General features: G+C 52.6%; 1 protein-coding gene across 8 annotated transcripts in view; it reads left to right on the top strand.

Annotated features, from left to right (window-relative positions):
• The window catches only part of STARD10 (StAR related lipid transfer domain containing 10), a 35,678-nt gene extending 16,778 nt beyond the window's left edge, over window positions 1-18,900 (top strand). For 6 of the 8 annotated variants that reach the window (XM_063608663.1, XM_034933331.3, XM_008968632.4 and 3 more), the window contains exons 3-7: window positions 14,257-14,404; window positions 15,003-15,106; window positions 15,752-15,869; window positions 17,874-17,926; window positions 18,487-18,900. In XM_063608663.1, coding sequence (XP_063464733.1) covers window positions 14,257-14,404; window positions 15,003-15,106; window positions 15,752-15,869; window positions 17,874-17,926; window positions 18,487-18,732 — 669 coding nt within the window. In that variant the 3' untranslated portion in view covers window positions 18,733-18,900. The remainder of the gene's footprint in view (window positions 1-14,256; window positions 14,405-15,002; window positions 15,107-15,751; window positions 15,870-17,873; window positions 17,927-18,486) is intronic. The other 2 variants (XM_034933333.2, XM_034933330.3) reach the window with 2 other exon arrangements.
• The last annotated feature ends 1,963 nt before the right edge of the window (window positions 18,901-20,863 follow it).

Genomic DNA, 20,863 nt, shown 5'->3' with positions numbered 1-20,863 from the left:
TGGGTTTCCCATCTCCCCCTTCCTACCCACGTGACAGCCCTGGGACAGGGGCCTGACAGGGTCAGTCAATCTGTGTTGAAGGTATGTGCGCCTGTGCCTGTGAGTGAGACTCTGTGTGTGTTTCTGTGTCTGGCGTTACTCTGTGTGTGTGAGTCACACCCCCTCACTGCAGAAGCAGAGTTGTCTGTGATCCAATTATGTCTCCTCAGCTGTCTCCTGGCAGCTCCCGCCCCTGGCTCAGCTCTGACTGTGCTGTGGTTTCCCCTTCTGAAGCCCCCTGTCCTGCCTCCAGGGGCCCCAGGGCATCAAGGCCAGTCCAAGCATGCCAGAGGGGATAGAGGGAGGTACCAAGAGGGGTGCAGCCACCTCAAGCCTGTCTCTGGGTCTCAAGGTCTTCCCTTTGGGGTGTGTTTTCTATCCATCTCTGTTCGCCTGTCCCTTAATGGTTACTGGCAGTGTCCTTAATGTCTCTACTGGTGACTTTGTTCCTGTGTCTTAAGGTTACTCTGTCCTTAATATTTATACTGGTCATGTTGTTCCTGTCCCAGTTGTTTATTCATTCAACAAACCTCTTCTCATGCCTCCCACCCATCCTGCCAGCCACCTGGAGATATCAGACCTGGGTCCTGCTCTTAAGAGACTCAAGGCCTCATGGGGAGACACATGGAGACAGTGACAGCCTTTTGTGAGCAGTGTGGGGACAGAGACATATACTCAGGCTGAGTGAGTATATGACTGGCAGCATGGTTGGGGGACGGTACAGGGGCTTCTCCAGGAGCTGGTGTTTGGATGGGGCCTCAGGGACCCAGTAGGATAAGGCAACAAGCTGAGAAAGTCTTGGTGAGTTGGTCAGGGAGGTAGGCTCCCCTGTGGCAGGGGTTCAGGGATAACAGTGAGGAAAAGAAGAGGCAGAACCAGGGTGGGGAGGACATTTTGGAGTTTAGATTTTATCCTGATGGCAGAGAAAGAGAGAGAGAGAGATAGACAGACAGACAGACAGCAGAAGCTTTCAGGCTGGGAAGAGCCATTACCAGCTCTGGGTTTTAAAAAGCTCCCTGGCCACAGAGGACAGAGAAGAGGATGTGGCTACAGGGGTCCAAGTAAGGATGGTGAGGCCTGTCTGGGCAGTGAAGAGGGGCTGCTGGGAAGGTTGTGGCCGAGTGGAATCCAATGGGCAGAGTTGGCTAGAGGTTGAGAGTAAGAGCATAAGGGACAAGTCCAGAACCATGCCCACTATGACAGCGCTGGGCACAGGGAGAACCATGCCCCCTATGGCAGCGCCAGGCACAGGGAGAACCGTGCCCACTGTGGCTATGGCAGCACTGGGCACAGGGAGAGCCATGCCCACTATGGCAGCACCGGGCACAGGGAGAACCGTGCCCACTATGGCAGCACTGGGCACAGGGAGAGCCATGCCCACTATGGCTATGGCAGTGCTGTGCACAGGGAGAACCATGCCCCCTATGGCAGCACCGGGCACAGGGAGAACCATGTCCACTATGGCAGTGCCAGGCACAGGGAGAACCGTGACTGCTATGGCAGCGCTAAGCATGGGGAGCGGGAGACATCCGTGGGCTGCCCAGGGTGTGGTGCTCTGGAGGCTGTTGGGGATGAAGCCTGGAACTTTACTGGAGAGCTCTGGGGGCGTCAGTCCACTGGTGATCCCGGAAGCCCTGGGAGGCTTTTTCCCTCTTTGTCTTTGCCTGTCTTGATGTCTGAAGTCAGCCCTGGCCTCTGTGTTGTCCCACTGGCATCCCCTACCCCTTCCCTTTTCTTCTAGGTCCTCCACTCTCTGCCTCCCTTTCTCAGCTCTCCCTTCTCTGTCTGGCTCCCCCTCGCCCCCCCAGGATAGAAGTGGAGAGGTACAGGGCAGGAGGCCAGCCTCTGCAACGTTCATCACTGCTGCAGAGCTGGGCCTGCTGCTCTGGAGCCTGGAGGTGGAGGTGGGGGTGGAGGTCCAGGGAGGCTGCTGGGGACCAGGGAGGGAAGGGGGAAAGAGGCAGAGCAGGGATGAGTCACTCAGCCCTGGATGGAGAGCGGCGGAGAAGGCCTAGCTCAGTCTGCTCAGGGAGCTCTGTCTGGGTGAGACATGGTAACATCTCTACTCTCCACTACAGTCTCAGGGGTTCCACTTTTGGGAAGAAGATGAGTTGGAGGTAGCTGCTGCCAGATCCCCTTCACTTCACAGGAGAGGGCCATAGGGATTGCCTGGTCATTTTGCAGGTGGGAATACTGAGTCCAAAGATGGGGCAAGGAGACCCTGCATTGGGCCCACACTACTGTGCTCTGTGTCCTTCCAACCCCCATGCCAGCTCTAGGCAAGCCAGCCCCAACATCCCCTGAACTCCACACACACCCTCAAAAGCCCTAGCTCCCAGCATGGACTTGTCAGGGATTGTCCTCCTCTGGCCAGGTGCTGGCCCATCTGATTCCTTGGGTCCTACACAGAACAGAGCCTAGTTCTCAGGGAATAGTCTCAGGGATGGACTTTGGATCACGCTGGGGGTTCCAACCTGATTCCTCCACTTCACTTTTCTGAGCCACCATTTACCAATGGGTGTAATTGTCCCTCCTCCCAGATAGTTGAGAGGATAGAATTCAGTGAATTTATTATACCAACCTCTTAGCACAGAGCCTGGCACAGAGCCACACACCATCCACATTTGCTGAGAATGGATGAATAAATGAACAGGTCCCTAAAGGACAGCTCCATTTCCCACTTTTGTGCTTGTTCACCTGGGTTACCTTGTGGCACTGCATTGATCCTTCTCCTTCCCCCAACCAGTCCATGCCGTTTCTAGTTCTCAGGCCATCACCTCTGCCGGGAGCCCCTTCCCCCTCCCTTTCATCTGGGTGCCGTCTCCTCTCCTGGTCATCTTTTAGGATCCAGCTTAGATGCCCCTCCCTCTACCTGCATTTCTGGCTTCCCTTTGTACCTTCCTTGAACCTAAAGAGTTGTCATTGTCTGTGCCTGCAAGCCCTGCCAGACAACGCAGAGTGTTCCCAGGTTAACTCAGCATCAGATGGGTAGTCTCAGGCCCCAACTCAGCTGAGTCCCAGCTTTCAGGTCCAGGGAGTAAGGAGTTGGGGTTCTGGGCAATGCATTTAATTAGGAAGAAAAAAAGTAAGGCTGGGTGTGGTGGCTCATGCCTGTAATCCTAACACTTTGGGAGGCTGAGATGGGTGGATCACTTGAGGCCAGGAGTTTGAGACCATTCTGGCCAACATGGCGAAACCCCATCTCTACTAAAAATACAAAAATTAGCCGGGCACGATGGCGCACACCTGTAATCCCAGCTACTCAGGTGGCTGAGGTACGAGAATCCTTGAGCCTGGGAGGCAGAGGTTGCAGTGAGCCAAGATAGTGCCACTGCACTCCAGCCTGGGCGACAGAGCCAAACTCTGTCTCAAAAAAAATAATTCTTTTAAAAAAGTGATTTTTATCTCTTGTATAAATGATATTGTAGCACCAGTAATGAGAATCCAAAAAAGAAAAATAAAGATAAATCATCCGGAGCCTCAGTTCCCTGAGTAGAACTTTTTCTTGGTTCCTTCCAGCTCTCATTCAAAGGTGTAGAGTTTGTTCATAGTTCAAACCGTGTCACGGGTACTAGTTTGTGTCCTGTTTTGTTTATTTAATCTTGCTCTGTAGAAGTTTCTCATATTGCTACAGAATTATTAATGCAGGAACATTTCTGGCAGCTGTTGCCTGTAGGCCTGTCTGGGTTCTGAAGGTGCAGAGCTAGCTCAGTGGCCACCCCTGCTCGGGGGAACCCTCCACCCTCTGTGATGTGCGTCATCATTAGGGTGATGTCACTCTTACCCGAACTGGGGCTGCTGCTGGTAGTGTTCAGGGGGTTCTCCAGTATAATTTGCTAATTGCAAATTCAATAATGTACTCATGAATATTGTAACATAACTTTTTTTCTTATTTTATATTTTTTTCTGAGTACAAATTTGTAGTCCTGGGATTCTGGGAACTGAATTGAAAAATACATTTTTGGTGGGGTGCAGTGGCTCACACCTGCAATCCCAGCACTTTGAGAGGCTGAGGTGGGAGGATCACTTAAGCCCAGGAATTTGAGACCAGCCTGGGCAACATGACAAAACCCCATCTCTACAAAAAATACAAAAATTAGCCAGGCGTGGTGGCACACACCTGTAGTCCCAGCTACTGGGACAGTGAACTGTGATCACCACAGTGGACCAAGAAAGAAAGAGAAATTTCTTTTTAAATCATTCTTATGATTTAAAAAGTATTTGCCAAATTATTTTCTAGAATAATGGAACCAATTTTTGCTGCCACTAACTGTGTAACAGTTTTACCATATCTTCATAAGCAGTGAGTACCTCATAAGCAGTGAGTACCTCATAAGCAGTGAGTATTTTATATATTTTTGGTAATTTACTGAGCATAAATCGGTACCTCAGTACAATTTTACTTTACTTTTCTTTGACTGTCAGGACTATTAAAGATCTTAAAGCAAGTCCCAGAATCTCCCCTGAACCTGTCTCTTGGTATTTCTGACACCTCATGCCTCCACCCCCCAGCCCTTTACCCCTTTTTAAGAGGATGATGGCGGAAGTAGTAATAGTAGTTGTCCTCGTGTTATAGAGATCTACAAGAGTTCAGGGATTTTCACGGCTGCACCTCCTTCTGAATTATACAGATGCACTGAGGGCCACGGACCAGGGCTCCAGCATTCTAAAAGTCAGAGAAACCCACACAGGCTCAGCCTCTTTGTTGGCTTACCTGCCCATCCCTCCATTCAGGAACAGCTCCTTATTGAGCGCCTGCTGTAGGCCAGGCCCCCTGCAAGGCATGGAGGATGCCAAGATGAGCAAGGGGCCACAGCATTGCAGGCAAATGAATGCATGACAACGCATGCTGAGGGGGGAGCTGCTGGGGGTCTAGGAGACAAGGAAAGGTGGCCTCCAGCCCATACTGGAGAGTTTAGGGATAGGGCAGGCTGCCTGGACAGGGGGCAGCCAGTCTGAAGTTTGAAGACATATTGAAGACATAATAGGAAGGGAGCTAGTGAGAGGAAGTCCTGGGAAAGCATTCTGGGCAGTGCTGGAGGAGGAGGTGCCTCAGCACCCCTCATGACAGCACTGAGCAGACCTCTCTCCTTCCCCTCTTCCCCTGAACCCTCAGGTCTGTGCCCTGGAGCAGCTCTTGGGATTTTTTGGGGGGGCGGGGGGAGTGTAAAGTGAAGGGTCTTGGTGGTCTCCATTTTGGGGGCCCCAGAAACCCAGAGGCAAGAGGCAGGTGCTCCATCAGCTTGGCCTGATGCTTGCCTTGTGGGGGCCTCAGGGAAGGGCAGAGTGGAGGGCCCTGAAGCCAGCAGCTGGTGTGTGGGTCATGGGAGGAGAAGCAGGAGCAGAAAGAGCAGAGGGGCACTGGCGCTGGGGCTCGGACCTGCTGTGTACTGTGGGCCAGGCTTTGCATCTCTCAGAGCCTCCTCTCCTGGTCCAGCATGGTGAGGGCAGGGCCTGGCTGTGGGCTGTGAGGGTAGAGGGGGCATCTGTGTGGGGTGTGAGAGAGCTGCCCATCCCCTCGCTGTGCACTCACGCTGTGGAGGGATCTTGGCATTTTTGTTATTTTAAACTTTGTTCCTTGTTGTCCTTGTGTGTCCTGTCCTTTGGGGATTAGTGGGAGGTGTTCCCCCAGGGCAGGGCCTGAGAAATCAGGGAAAGTTGCTGGGGCCTGGGGCTGGAGGAGGGGCAGCTACTGCCAAGGGCTTTAGGGACCAGTCTCATCTAATCCTTACAGGACCACTCTGAGGAGAGGATTATCTCTGCTTGACAGATGAGATGTTGGGGCTCAGAGTTCTTTGCCCAAGCCAAGGCCACACAGCTGGGACATGGCAGGGCAGAGGTCTGTCTGACACAGATGGACCAGCACTGCTGTATGAACTCTGGGCCTGCAGGCGACAGGTGCTTCAGGTTTGGAGCCCCAGCACTGGGTTCTGGAAAATCTGGAACTTGGGTCAGGAGATTTGTTTGGAGGAGGAATCTGTGAGCTCTGCCTCCCTGGTCAGCAAAGCGCTGCATTATAACCATCAACTAAGGCAGCCTCCAGTTGCCAGGGTGTTTGTTTTAGCTGGGCCAGTCCTGCCCCTTGGTGAAGGTAGCAGAAAGTCCTGACACTGTAGGGTCAGTCACACCTGGACTCTGGTTCTCTGCTTCACTACTGTTAGCTGTGTGGATTGTACCTCCCTGGGCCTCAGTTTCAGCATCTGTAAAATGGGGGTGATGCTTCCTTCTGGGGTGTTGGAAGGGTCAGAGGCAATATCTGCAAAGGATGCAGCTCTGTGCCCTTGACAGCTGGCAGAGGTGGTTTGAGCTAAATTTCAGCCCCTGTGGGGTCCATGGTCCAGGTGCCCCTGTCTCCTTTGCGGGGTGCTGAATGGTCAGTGATTTTGAGCAATGGTAATGGTTATTGAGGTTGGGGCTGTTGTTCAGGGCTGTGATTGATTTGATACTTTGTGCCCCACCCCATCAGGAATTCTTCCTCTCATTTGAATATGGTTCTGTTGGGAAAGGGTGATTTGCTTAACAGTTACTCCCATCACAAAACTATCTGCTGAAATGCAATGTATGGAGAAGTTAGAACAGCCTATAGGATATTTCAGAGCCCAACTGAAGCCAGGTTTCCCCAGTGGTCACCTGAAGGGTTCTGAGTGAAGAGATCATTTCCTGGGTCCCTAGGACTTTGGGATAGTCTGTGTGCCCCACATATCCCATGGGCAAGGATACTGGCGTCCTGCTGTGTAAGGTCTTGGAGGGAGGATTAGCCTTAGGTCCACCTGTCTGTGTGTCTGTTTGCTTGTAACTGCCTGGGCCTTTGGCTCTCAAGGCCAGGACATGGCCCCATGGAGGGGACCTGACTTCCTTTCCCGTCTCAGGTCGACCATCTCCCTGGGTCTTGGGAGAGACTGCTGCCCCTCCCTGGAGTGGAGAGTCCACTTTCTCTAATGCTCAGCACTGGCAAGACATCCCAGAGAACACAGTCAGGGGGCGGGAGAGAGGTGGGGGGTAGAGTGAGATACAGCTTGGGCACTGGACCCTGCACTGTACTTGTTTGTTTAAGCCTCCAGGCCTGTGCACCACTCGTCCCCCTGCTGAAATGCCCTTTCCTGCCCCTCAGTGGCTCAGGGCCTTATCCTTTTGGGCTCAGGTGCACTCTACCATGCAGTTCATGTGCATTCACCTCTCCTAGCCCTGCTCGTGCTATCTTGAGGTTTTGTGTCCCTGTCCCTTACCACTCTACTTGGCGGGACCTCTTTGGGGCAGGGCTCAGGTCTGGTTCACCGCCGGTCTCCCACCACACAGTTGCACACAGGTCTGGCACACAGCAGGCTTCAGAGAATAGTGAAAGGATGAATGGAAGGGCAGGGCAGGGTGAGATGTGGGAGGCACCCAGGGTACACAGTATCTGCAAATGCAGCCTAGTCCTGGCCACGTGGAAGGGTGCATGGCTACTCACGGAAACCCACTGGAGTAATAATAGCTACTATTTTTTTTTTTAAAGACTAGTCAAATGCAGTAGTGAGAAGGGGGAAAACAGTAGAACAAGGAGTTCGATCTGTAACTTACTGTGAATAATCAATTGAGATCACTCACTACATTTGGACCAGCCAATAGCTACTCTTTTTTTCTGTTTTGAGATAGTCTCACTCTGTCACCCAGGCTGGAGTGCAATGGTATGATCTCAGCTCACTGCAACCTCCTCCTTCTGGGTTTAAGTGATTCTTGTGTCTCAGCCTTCCGAGTAGCTGGGATTACAGGTGTGCACCACGACACCCAGCTAATTTTTTTTTTTTTTTTGTATTTTTAGTAGAGACAGGTTTTCACCATGTTGGTCAGGCTGGTCTCGAACTCCTGACCTCAAATGATCCACCCGCCTCTGCCTCCCAAAGTGCTGGGATTACAGGTGAGAGCCACTGTGCCCGGCCTATTTTTGAGTATTTACTACGCGCTAGGCATATTACATGCGTTATCTCATTTAATCACAACATCCCCATGAGATAGCTGCTATTATTATTTCCATTTTTCACATGAGGAAATGAAGACTCCTAAGCATTAACTCTTGTGCCCAGGAGACAGGGCTGGGATTGAGCCTGGGATTGCCAGCCTCAAAGCCTGTGTGGGTCTTTCCTGCGCCTTGCTTGTTCAGTCCCTTCTGATCGTGGCTTCATGGGAATTGGGGAGCTGTGGAGTGCAGTGCTGGTCCCAGGGGTTCTCGGGAATCCCGGTTTTTCACCTTGAGAACTTGAGGGGGTTTGGAGAGTGGAGTGCCTGGGACACAGCCTGTAGTTTCTCTGGTGTCACTTGCTCCCCCTGGCCTCAGTTTTCTTTTTCTTTTCTTTTCTTTTTTTTTTTTGAGACAGAGTTTTGCTGTTGTTGCCTGGGCTGGAGTGCAATGGCACAATCTTGGTTCACTGCAACCTCCGCCTCTCGGGTTCAAGCGATTCTCCTGCCTCAGCCTCCTGAGTAGCTGGGATTACAGGCATGTGCCACCACCCCGGCTAATTTTGTATTTTTAGTAGAGATGAGGTTTCTTCATGTTAGTCAGGCTGTTCTTGAACTCCCAACCTCAGGTGATCTGCCCGCCTCGGCCTCCCGAAGTGCTAGGATTACAGGAGTGAGCCACCGCACCTGGCTGGCCTGTTTTCTCAAATATAATACCACTGCATGTCGGGGTCCCTGCTGTCACCAGGCTTTAAACGTACTCAAGCCCAGCATGGCTCCTTGGTGGAGCAACACCCCTTGGGTTCCTGTTTCCAGGGGGAGTTTCTCCGGGGGTAGCCAAGATGGCCTACCAGGCAACACCTGACGGCAACATCTGGTGTGGACACTCACTCACCCAGGGCCTAATAGCTGGGGGTTCCTGGTACCGGCCCGCCCACCTGGTGCTCTCCAGAGACTCAGCCCTACCCCGCCACCTGTCCCTCCCCAAGCCTCTTAGAATTACACCTTTGGGGCGTGGCCACCGCCGCCCGCAGGAACAAAGATGGGTGTAATTTCTTCTGCTTAGCGCAGCAGTGCTGCCTGCTGGGGGCTATGGAAAGGGCACGAGCCAGGCCAGGCTAGGGAGGCCTGTGGACACTTACCTGACCCCCACGACCCGGCCTGCCTCAGTTTCTTCACCTGCGCTGCCACAGCAAAGGTTCTTACTCTCTGGGCAGGGGCCTTCCTCCACAAGAGTCTGCCACTAGCCTGGGAAACCTTTGAAGTTTCTCTTTATAAGATAAAGTGCTACTCAGAGTTTACACTGAGCAACTGGTCTGTCTCGTGGCTCTGCATGCTCCGGCCACTGTCCTCTGTCCCAGAGGTGGGTCTTTGGCCTCTGGAGCCACAACAGCCCTGCTCTGGGAGCCTCTGGAAGGAGGATGGGGCAGCATGGGCCCCTTCCCAGTGTGCATTCAGCTGCTTTGCAGCTGGGCCCTGGGAGCACTGAGCCTGGCTGGGGAAGAGGCAGTCCCAGGTTGGATTCTAACCTGGGAAGCAGGGTTTTGTTGTCAGTGCCCCTCCATACACTCATGGTCCAGGATAACATGTTTGAAGATTTGCAAAGCCAACTAGCATCCAAATTTGGATTTAGAGAAATTCTGATTTCCTCAGAAACCACACTTGAGTGCTCTTTGATGGTTAAGAACACAGGGAGATCCGATTTTGAGTCCCTGCTCTGCTGCTTTCAGGCTCTATGATCTGGGCAAGTTGCTGAATCCCCCAAGCTTCAGTTTTCTATTTTTCAGTGCAGGAATAATAACAGCGACCACCAGCTAGGTTTGGGGTGAAGAATGAGTGCGTGTTGAACGTTTGGGGCAGTGCCTGGACCTCCCTGTGGCCACTCAGGAGGCTGTTTGGATGCTAACGATGATGCCAGATCCGGCCTCTGTCTTCTTCAACCCCCTTTCTCACCATCGCGTTCCTCCCTTCACTTTGTTCCTTCATTCATTCACTCAGTCACTCACATCTCATTAGTCTCCTCAGTCTAATGTAGTTCTCTCTGTGACTGTCATGATCCTGACACTTACAGGCCAATTATTTTATAAAATGAGACAAGCCCTCATTCTGGGTTTGTCTGAGGTTCCCTTGTGATTCTATTTATGTTATGTCTCTGTGGCAGAGGTAGCACAGAAGTGATACCTGTATTCCTCTCACTGTGTCCTACCAGGCAACACCTGACAGCAACTCGTCCTGTGATTAATGAGATTCCCTTTGATCACTTGATTAAGGTGCTATTTGCCAGGCTTCTCTACTATGAAGTGACTAATTTTCCCTTTGTAATTAATAAGTATTTTGATGGGAAGTTACTTTAAAACTATGTAAATCCCCCATTCCTCATCAAACATTCCATTTACTTGTTTATTCATACCTGTATAGACTTTGGTTTCCTATTTTATTCGATGGAATATCTACAGTTATGGTCATTATTGAGTTTAATATGCAGCTTATCTCAGATTGAGCCCATGGTAGAGTGATCAACTGTCCTAGCTTGCCTGGGACTGGGGGATTTCCCAGGATGTGAGACTTGCAGTGGTAAAACTGGGGAAGTCCTCGGTAAACCTTGAAGAGTTGGCCACTGTGCCAGGGGAAGAGCCCTTCAAGCTGGTTCCGGTGTCCAAAATCTCTATCATTCTTTGAGTATTTGCTTACTTCCTGGCACAAGAAGATGTTCCATGCTCATCTTATACTTTCTCTGACCCAGCCCTGGAATCACCCATTTTTCCAAGAAGACCTAGAACCAGGGACCTTTTGAGTAGCAGGCTATACCACACCACGGAGACTGAGCCAGATGGAACTCATTCACTGCCCACAGGCCACACTCTTGCCTGCCTCTGCACCTTGGCTGGCTGTTCTTTCTGCCAGGGGCACTTGGCAAACCCCTACCTCCTGCACTGAGATTCTCCATGAAGCCTGATCCCCCGACCCAGCCCATGGAGCTGATTTCCTTCTTATGCCCCCAGTGACCACTTTAGGACACCTCCCCATTTCCAAGGTGGGCTCCTTCTTTCACTGCAGACCTCTCAAAGACAGGCCTCGAATTCATCTCTGACTCTTCTGGGCTCAGTACAGGGCTGGAGCTGAGGGCTGCTGATTAAATGGTTGGATCTAGTTATGCCCCATTATAGAGCAGAAAGGTAAATGGGGTAGAAAGGGAGGGTGAATTGTTTAGGGTGACACAAACAATATTGCAGTGTCGAGTCTGTCCTTGAACCTTGTTTTTCTTAATCCTATAATGGGGCCAATATCCCAGAGCGCTGCTGTAAGAATAAAATAATGTGTATAAAGCACTTAGTGTAATACCTGGCACATGGTGGGTGCACCTGTCAGTATTGCTGGAGGACCTTTCCAAATTGTTTTCATTATTTCAGAATTAGTACTATACATGTTAGATAATAAGAAATACAGACAAGTGGCCGGGCGCAGTGGCTCACACCTGTAATCCAAGCACTTTGGGAGGCCGAGGCGGGAGGATCACCTGAGGTCAGGAGTTTGAGACCAGCCTGGCCAACATGGTGAAACCCCGTCTCTATTAAAAATACAAAAATTAGCCAGGCATGATGGTGGGTGCCTATAATCCCAGCTACTCAGGAGGCTGAGGCAGAAGAATCACTTGAACCCGGGAGGCGTAGGTTGCGGTGAGCCAAGATCGTGTCATTGCACTCCAGCCTAGGCAACAAAAGCGAAACTCCATCTCAAAAAAAAAAAAAAAAGAAAAGAAAAATACAGACAAGCAAAATGAAACCATCACATTCCTATCTATCATTCAGAGATCTCCACTGTTAACACCTTAGCAATTGCGCTTCCTGAGCTTCCTCTATGCGTATATTTTTTTCCCCCAATTGAGGTTATGCTGCTTTTTGTTTGTTTGTTTTTTAAGATGGAGTCTTGCTCTGTCACCCAGGCTGGAGCACACAGCATGATCTCGGCTCACGGAAACCTCCACCTCCCAGATTCAGGCGATTCTCCTGCCTCAGCTTCCTGAGTAGCTGGGATTACAGTTGTGTGCCACTACGCCCAGATAATTTTTGTATTTTTGGTAGAGATGGTTGGCCAGGCTGGTCTCGAACTCCTGACCCCAAGTGATCTGCCTGTCTCAGCCTCCAAAAGTGCTGGGATGACAGGTATGAGCCACTGCGCCCAACCTATTTTGTAACCTTTTTTTAGGCAGCAGTTTCCACCATTTTGTTTCTGTAAATTTTCAATGCACTTGATACTCTGATCACGTTCACTTTTCTCCAGTTGTCCCAAAAATCCCCTTTATAGATGGTGTGTCCAAATCAGTTTGCAATGCAGAGACACACTTTACATGTGGTTGTTATGTCCTGCAAGTCAGTCCCACCCAGCCCCTTTGTTGACGTTGACCAGTAGAAGAGCCTGGGCCAGGAGTCCCGTGGAATGATTCACTGTCTGGCTCTGTCTGGTTGCATTCTCATGTGGTGTCACTTAGCTCATTCCTCTGTCCTCTGTATTTTCTGTAAACTGAAGTTATATCCAAGGCGTGATGGGTTTCTTGGTGCCTAGAATAGCCAGCAGGTGTTGGTGTGTCCTTCCTGCGGCATCCCACCACCATTAGTGGGGCCAAGGCCTATTCTGGGATGAGGGGGAAGACAGTGTGACCTCTCCCTCATATGGTTGCTTATCTCCTCTTGTGAGTGGAAAAGTATTATGTGAGGGTTCCCTTGGCACTGTCTAAATGCCAGTTCTGGGAGATCTTTTTAAACTACACAAGAAAACTTGTCCATTTGCTGAGAGGAACTTGATCTTGGGGATAGGGTACTTGGGTAAAAAAAAAAAAAAAAATCACAGAACAAGGATATTGAGTTTCACCTCACTGAGTGCAAACCTAGGGAAACCTCGTTCTGATTTTACTTGCTTTCCAGACATGTGATCTGGGTTAAATCCTAGCTCTGCTACTTACCAGCTGAGTGACATTGGGCGAGTTACTTAACCTCTTTGAGCCTCAAGTTCCTCCTTGGATTTCTTATCTGACAGAGTTGTTGGTGAGGGGGTTAAATAAAACAAGGTGTCCTTGGCCGTCTTCTACCCAGATGGAAAGCTCTTTGAGGGCAAGGCTAATACACAGTAAGAAATCCAGGCTGGGCGCGGCGGCTTATGCCTGTAATCCCAGCACTTTCGGAGGCAGAGGCAGGTGGATCACAAGGTCAGGAGTTAGAGACCAGCCTGGCCAACATGGTGAAACCCCGTCTCTACTAAAAATACAAAAAATTAGCCGGGAGTGGTGGCAGGTGCCTGTAATCCCAGCTACTCAGGAGGCTGAGGCAGGAGAATCCTTTGAAACCGGAAGGCAGAGCTTGCAGTGAGCCGAGATCACGCCACTGTACTCCAGCCTGGGCAACAAGAGCAAAACTCTGTCTCAATAAATGAATGAATGAATGAATGAAAAAAAGAAAGAAATCCAGGCCGGGTGTGGTGGCTGACACCTGTAATCCCAGCACTTTGGGAGGCCAAGGTGGGTGGATCACAAGGTCAAGAGATTGAGACCATTCTGGTCAACATGGTGAAACCCCATCTCTACTAAAAATACAAAAATTAGCTGGGCACATGCCTGTAATCCCAGCTATTCTGGAGGCTGAGGTAGGAGAATCACTTGAACCCGGGAGGCAGAGGTTGCAGTGAGCCGAGATCGCGCCACTGCACTCCAGCCTGGGTGACAAGAGCGAAACTCCATCTCAGAAAAAGAAAAAAAAAAAATCCAAAGATGTTTGTTGAAGGAAAAACAAACAAACAAACCACAAATAAGAGGACAGGTGGTATGGCCGCGTGATAAGTACCAGGGAGGAAATAAATCATCCACTTTGGCATTCAACTTTCATTTATGCTTTCATTTCATTTAACATGTAGCCATTCCAGGCTCCATGCTGAAGCAACCATGAGCCTCTGCCCACGAGGAGCTCACAGGGGTCTGGGAGGGCACAGACATAGAGATTCATTGTGTGGGAGCCCAGAAGTTCTGGCTGGGAAGGCTTCCTGGAGGAGGAGACTGGGCTGAGTCGGGGGAGATGGTCTCTGGATACAGAGGCTGTCTGTCTCCTGGCACAGGTGGCTTTTTGGGGAGCTGGACAGGGCTTGTGGCAAGAAGGAAGTCCATGCTGGTTTCAGAGGCCCCTGTTCTTTGCTGTCCTCTTTCTCTTCCTCCCCCTCTGCCTATCTGCCTTCTGGTCCCCTGGCCAAGGCTCTGAGCCCCATATGATCCTGACAACCCATATATCTTGTCTGCAGTGCCGGATGGAGTGCCGTGATGTGCCAGCCGAGACACTCTACGACGTCCTACACGACATTGAGTACCGCAAGAAATGGGACAGCAACGTCATTGAGACTTTTGACATCGCCCGCTTGACAGTCAACGCTGACGTGGGCTATTACTCCTGTGAGCAGGCGTAGCACGCTGATCCCAGTCCCCTTGGCCTCCATCCAGGCCTCCCACCAAGCCTCCTCTTCCCCCCTCCCTCCTGTGGTTACTCACATGACCAAGCTGCTCGGAGACTTGAGTGCTGAGAGATAGAGCTGCCCTCCCTGTCCACTCCTAGACCCTTAGGCACACACCCATACACTTACAAATACATATGCACTCACATGTTCACGTATATACATACACACATAGGCATACACTCAATCAGGTACACAGCCCCCACCCACATGCCACATAGTCCCAGGCACACATTTTCATGCACACTCATACTGTTTTTCTCTCGTACACTCACGTTCACGTAGACAAACCAGCCAGGCCAACAATGTAAGGGCTGTGTGAGGCTGTAAGGAGCAGGGCTGGCTGGAGACAGTAGGGACAGGTCTTGCCCTGTCTCTTTTCTGGCTCCAGCTGTGGGACTGTGGTCTGGGAGGGAGGTGCATCTTTGCACTGGAGAGCTGGCAGTTTTAGGCATCCCTGCATCTCTGGCCTCTGCCACACCCTCCCTTGTAGGCAGGTGGACCAGTGGTCTGGCTGAACTGTCCCTTGCCCTCCACAGGGAGGTGTCCCAAGCCCCTGAAGAACCGTGATGTCATCACCCTCCGCTCCTGGCTCCCCATGGGCGCTGATTACATCATTATGAACTACTCAGTCAAACATCCTGTGAGTCAACCTGCCTTCCCTGCGGTGGAGCAGGGGAGAAGGTCAGGCAGCGCAAGGCTGAGGCTGCCACCGTGACTTCAATATGACTTCGGGCAGGCATAGGCCCACTGGCCCTCAGTTTCCTTCCTGTACAGTGAGGATAATGGCTCCTCTCTCCCTGCTGGGTCTCTTGAGCAGATCAGGAGAGGGCAGTGTGGCCACCTCTGTGGCGAGTGGGTGGGATGGGCTGACTTCGATTGGTTGGGCTCTGGGACAGGGAAATGAGGAACAAGAGGTGACAGGCAGGGTCCTCTGGTCCTCCCTGAGGCTAAGCCACCTTGATCTCCCTGGGCAAGGACAGGCAGGTATAGCTGGCCTGGGCAAGGGTGAGTGTGTGTGTCTGTGAGTGCCCATATGTGCTCATGAGCCCTGACCCCAGACTGGGGGCTTTTCTGAGGGGAACAGGAAAAGCTTCAAGAGGGGCTAGGATGACCTACTCTGGTTCTTCCCTTTCTCTGCACCCAGAATCAGGCCTGATCTGTAACAGATGTCACGGCATGTGAATTAACTGTATGTGTGTGTGCGCGTGCGCGTTTGTGTATACTCACAAAAACATCTTCTTTGCCCCCACCCCGAGTCTCACCTCCCTGTGCCTTCCATCCCCAGAAATACCCACCTCGGAAAGACTTGGTCCGAGCTGTGTCCATCCAGACGGGCTACCTCATCCAGAGCACAGGGCCCAAGAGCTGCGTCATCACCTACCTGGCCCAGGTGGACCCCAAAGGTGAGGGCTTGGCCCTGGCAGCCTATCATGGGATCCTTCCCTATACCACAGGGGTGGGGCCTGATCTACTAGGGATCCAGAAGGGCATCTGTTAGGAGCTGTTTTGCATTTTGGGGCATTTCCATCCAAAGCCTTCCTTGAACCAAGGCTTGGGACTTTACAGTGGTTTGAAAAGAGTGGGCCAGGGAGGTGCCACTGCCCCACTGATGAAGCTGGGAACGCTTTTCCTGGGCTCTGCCGTCCCCATGCTCTGCCTTGTTCCCTGCTCACTGGCTGTTCCCTCTGCCTGTCCTGGATGCCTGGGTTTTCTAGGCCTTAGTCTTCTCTCCCTGGGGATGGCTCAGCCACCCCTGTGGCTTCTGTCACAAGTGGCCATGTCTCTCTCAGCTGAGATTCAGATTCCTGTGGCCATCGGCCACCTGGACATCTCCCTTCGGATGTCTTCCAGGCACCTAAGCCTCGTTGTGTCCAGTGGGGAACTCGCCATCTTTCCTCCTAACTTGCCCCTTGCCCTAAGTCTCCACTTTTCAGTCACCCATGCCCAGAACCTGCCATCATTTGGGGTCACTCCCTCTTCCTCAGCCAAATCCAGCCATTGATTTTTTTTTTTTTTTTTTTTGAGACAGAGTTTCACTCTTGTTTCCCAGGCTGGAGTGCAATGGTGCAATCTCGGCTCACTGCAACCTCTGCCTCCCGGGTTCAAACGATTCTTCTGCCCCAGCCTCCCGAGTAACTGGGATTACAGGCATCTGTCACCACCCCCAGCTAACTTTTTGTATTTTTAGTAGAGATGGGGTTTCACCATGTTGGCCAGCCTGGTCTCGAACTCCTGACCTTGTGATCCACCCACCTTGGCCTCCCAAAGTGCTGGGATTACAGGCGTGAGCCACTGCGCCTAGCCCCCGTCACTGATTCTTATTGATTCTGCCTCCTCAGCAGTTCCTGAGTCCGGCATTTCTCTCCATACCAACTACCTTGTCTGTGTGTAACAGCGGCCAGAGGAATTTCTCTAAAACACTTATCTCCTCATGACTCTCATCTGCTTGAAGTTACTCTGTGGCTCTCCATTGCCCTCCAAGAAAAGCCTAAGCCCTGTCCCAGGTCTCCTGGTGTCTCTCACACCTCACCCATCCCCACTTCTGTGCCCAGGCAGCCCTTCCCCGAAGCCTCCCCTCCTCGCCCCTCCAGGGGTGCTGTGGGTGTCACCTCCTGATCCCTGACACTCAGGGGAGTCACTGGCTCCCTGTTCTGTAGTCCATTCCCCTCTAGTAGAACAGTCGGCTCCTGTTGGGCCCCCAGTGAGTTCCTCTCTGGGTCCCCAGGGCTGGCCCAGGGTGGGTGTCACAGTGAACATGGAGTGAGTGAGTGAGTGAGTGAATGACTAGAGGATGGGGAAGCCTTGAGCATCCTTGCCTGGAAATGCTCCAAGCCCCAGAGCGCACAGTGGTCCAGGCCTAGCACTCCCCCGGCACCTCATTGTGTTGGGTGTCAGAGGTGGAGTGGACACTTGGGAATGAGATAGGGTGGAGAGCTGGGCAGTGGATTCCAGGTCAGGCCAGGCTGGGGTGCTCAGCCAGAGGCCTGTGTGGTCAGGGGAGGACTTGGAAGGACAGGCAGGGGAGGGGCTGAGCGTCAGGGGCATTCCTAGGAGGGAGGTTAGGTTGAGAAGGGATGTCAGTGTGATTGAATGAGGCAGCAGGTGCAGCAGGGTGGGTCCGAGTTTCCACCCATGTATAGCCTGTGCTTACCTAGGACTCTGTGGTTTTCTTCCACGTAATCTTTGAGGCTGGGCAGAGGGAAAGTGGGGGACAGAGCTAAGCCTGAGGACCTCGGTCTGAGGTGGAAGGAAGTGAGGGTAAAGGCTTGTAGGACTTGCCAAACACACCTCCTCCTCATGGGGAAGACGGTGGCCTCCCTGGAAGCTCTGGGCAGAGGGTGGGGCTTTTGTCAGGGGCGGAGGGGCTGGGTCCCTGAGGCTGCTTCCTCCCTTCCCTGCCCTCACAGGCTCCTTACCCAAGTGGGTGGTGAATAAATCTTCTCAGTTCCTGGCTCCCAAGGTGAGTGGCCTTGGGATTTTGGGGGGGGTGTTGAAGACTGGAAAGAGGACTATGGAATGAGGTGGGTGGAGTCAAGCATGGAGCCTGAGGGCCAGGCGTGGTGGCTCATGCCTGTAATCCCAGCACTTTGGGAGGCCTTGGCAGGTGGATTACCTGAGGTTGGGAGTTCGAGACCAGCCTGGCCAACATGGTGAAACCCTGTCTCTACTAAAAATACAAAAATTAGCTGAGTGTGATGGTGGGTGCCTGTAATCCCAGCTACTCGGGAGGCTAAGGCAGGAGAATCACTTGAACCCGGAAGGCAGAGGTTGCAGTGAGCGGATATCATGCCACTGCACTCCAGCCTGGGCCACACAGTGAGATTCCGTCTAAAAAAAAAAAAAAAAAAAAAAAAAAAAAAGGAGAATGGAGCCTAGGGCTCAAGGAGGGCAAGTAGGGCTGAGGAGTGAAGTTTTGAAAGGGAGCCAGTCAGGATGCTGGGGGCTGAGCCGCTGGAGGGGGGTGTGGAGAAGACCTGCCCCCTAGCCACCCCCTGACCCGGCGGGGCGGCGGGCCCACAGGCCATGAAGAAGATGTACAAGGCGTGCCTCAAGTACCCCGAGTGGAAACAGAAGCACCTGCCTCACTTCAAGCCGTGGCTGCACCCGGAGCAGAGCCCGTTGCCGAGCCTGGCGCTGTCGGAGCTGTCGGTGCAGCATGCGGACTCACTGGAGAACATCGACGAGAGCGCGGTGGCCGAGAGCAGAGAGGAGCGGATGGGCGGCGCGGGCGGCGAGGGCAGCGACGACGACACCTCGCTCACCTGAGCGCCGCACCGCTTCAGGGACGGAGACAGGACCGGGCGAGCCCTGGGGCGGTGGCCTCTCCTGCGCTTTCTCCCCTCCCCCACCCGGCACCTGCTGGCACCGGGCCAGGCCCAGGCGGGTGCTGCATCCTGGCTGGACAGAGCCCCAATAAACGATCCCACAGCCTCAGCCGGCTCATCACTGTGCCTGCTTCCCACCTGCCTCATGGCCGCTGCCGCAGTCCCCTGCGTCTGCCCTTAATTTTGTTAAGGTTGTTGATCATCCGGCCGTTGATCCTTCCAGCATCTCCTCATTTCCCATTGTGTAGCGGGGAGGAGACGGGGTTTATCACTGCCCCCCTCCTGTCCATACTCTGTTCCATTCTCTGCCCGTATCTATCCAGCTGTCCTTGTTGAGCGGTCATTTTGGCATTCACGCCAGGCTATTTGCTTTCTTTTTCACTGCTTTAAGGCAGCGGTCCCCAACCTTTTTGGCACCAGGGACTGGTTTTGTGCAAGACAACTTTTCCATGGATCAGGATTGGGGAAGGATTGGTTTTGGGATGATTCAAGTGCATCACATTTATCATTAGATTTTGATAAGGAGCGCACAACCTAGATCCCTCGCATGCGCAGTTCACAATAGGGTTCTCCCTCCTATGAGAATCCAATGCTGCTGCAGATCTGACAGGAGGCGGTAATGCTAGCTCAGCCTCTGCTCACTTCCTGCTGTGCAGCCTGGTTCCTAACAGGTTCCTGACAGGACCAGTACCAGTCTTGGCCCAGGGGTTGGGGACCTCTGCTCTAAGGGAAGGAGCAGGCCTTGACAGAGACCCTGGGTCAGGAGTCAGACGGTGAGGTTCTACTCTGTGTCCTTCGGCCCAAGGCCCTTTGGGTCCAACCTATGGACTGGGGTCTGACACTCCTGTCATCCCAGAAGGGAGGTGGAGGGGTCCGTGGGTCTCAAGCCACAGGGCTGTGGGTCTCAGAGCTGAGGCTGGGGCAGCATACCCTGGAGGGAGGTCAAGGGTGCAGGTGAGGGGCCTCAGATTCCAGTGCAGTTGGTGGGGACCAGGCTTGGTGATTCACGCCCTCCCTAGGTCATTTTGAAGACCTCAGGACTGTGTTAACAGAAATGGTAGGGTCCCCAGACCCCCTATCCCCTTGCCAGTGGTCAGATTCCAGCCTTCTCACCCTGTGCTGCACCTCGCTGGTCTGAAGTCTAGAGGGACGCCTGGGCCTCCCCTGTGATCTGTGGCCCCCAGGTGCCCTCTGCTGCCCAAGGGACACCCCTGCTGCCAGGACCAGAGGAGGGGCCTATGCTCTGCTCCTCTGCAGTGTTTTTGACCCCATATGAACTTGGGGCCCGGAAGTTCTCCCCAAGGTCTGGCCCTGTTCTCCCCTCCTGGAAAGCTCCTTTGCCTTAGCCCTACCACCGGAAGACACGGTCTACTCAGTCAACTCTTTCCCCGAGGGACAGGGTGAATGGCCAGTGGGGGGCAGGCAGGAGATTCTAGAACTCATAAAAATGGGTTGCTTCCCAGCTTTGCCCAACACTGGCTTTGTAACTTTGGGCAAGTCCTCAGACTTCTTGGAGCCTTATTTCCTAACCCATAACCTGGGATGATAATTTTTGCCATCAAGCAGAATGTAAGGATTGAGATAAAAGGAATAAATTGCCCAGCACTGGGACTAGCATGCAGTAGGTGCTCCAATTAATGACACTTTCCTCTTCTCAGGGGGTAAACCCTCATCCCCCGCAATGTGAGATCTGTTCTTCCAAATATACCCTTTGTGCATATGCAGAAATTGAAGCCCAGAGAAGGTCTCTGGCGAGGCTGGCCCCGGAGGTGTTCTGGACACAGGACCCAGAAATGTCTGCCAAGCCTGGTACCCTCATCTGTGTATGTGCTGGGAGGATGGGTGGGAATCTCCTGTTCTCTAGGTGTGGGTGCTGGAACCTCAGGCTGCAGCCTTCCGCTGAGGGATCCTTGGGAGGTGTGGCTGGGTGGGTAGCTTCCCCACAACCCTGCCTGTGGGCACCCAGGGAGGGAAGTGAGATACCCTTGAAGAATGTGGTGGAGGAAGGATTTCCTAGAGGAGGTGGTCAGGCACCACCGACGGCCTTCAACTGCCTCCTATCCCCCTGGGGG

This window comes from Pan paniscus, chromosome 9 (genome assembly GCF_029289425.2).
Source record: "Pan paniscus chromosome 9, NHGRI_mPanPan1-v2.0_pri, whole genome shotgun sequence".
Lineage (NCBI taxonomy): Eukaryota > Metazoa > Chordata > Mammalia > Primates > Hominidae > Pan > Pan paniscus.
This window is presented reverse-complemented; position numbering and strand designations above follow the sequence as displayed.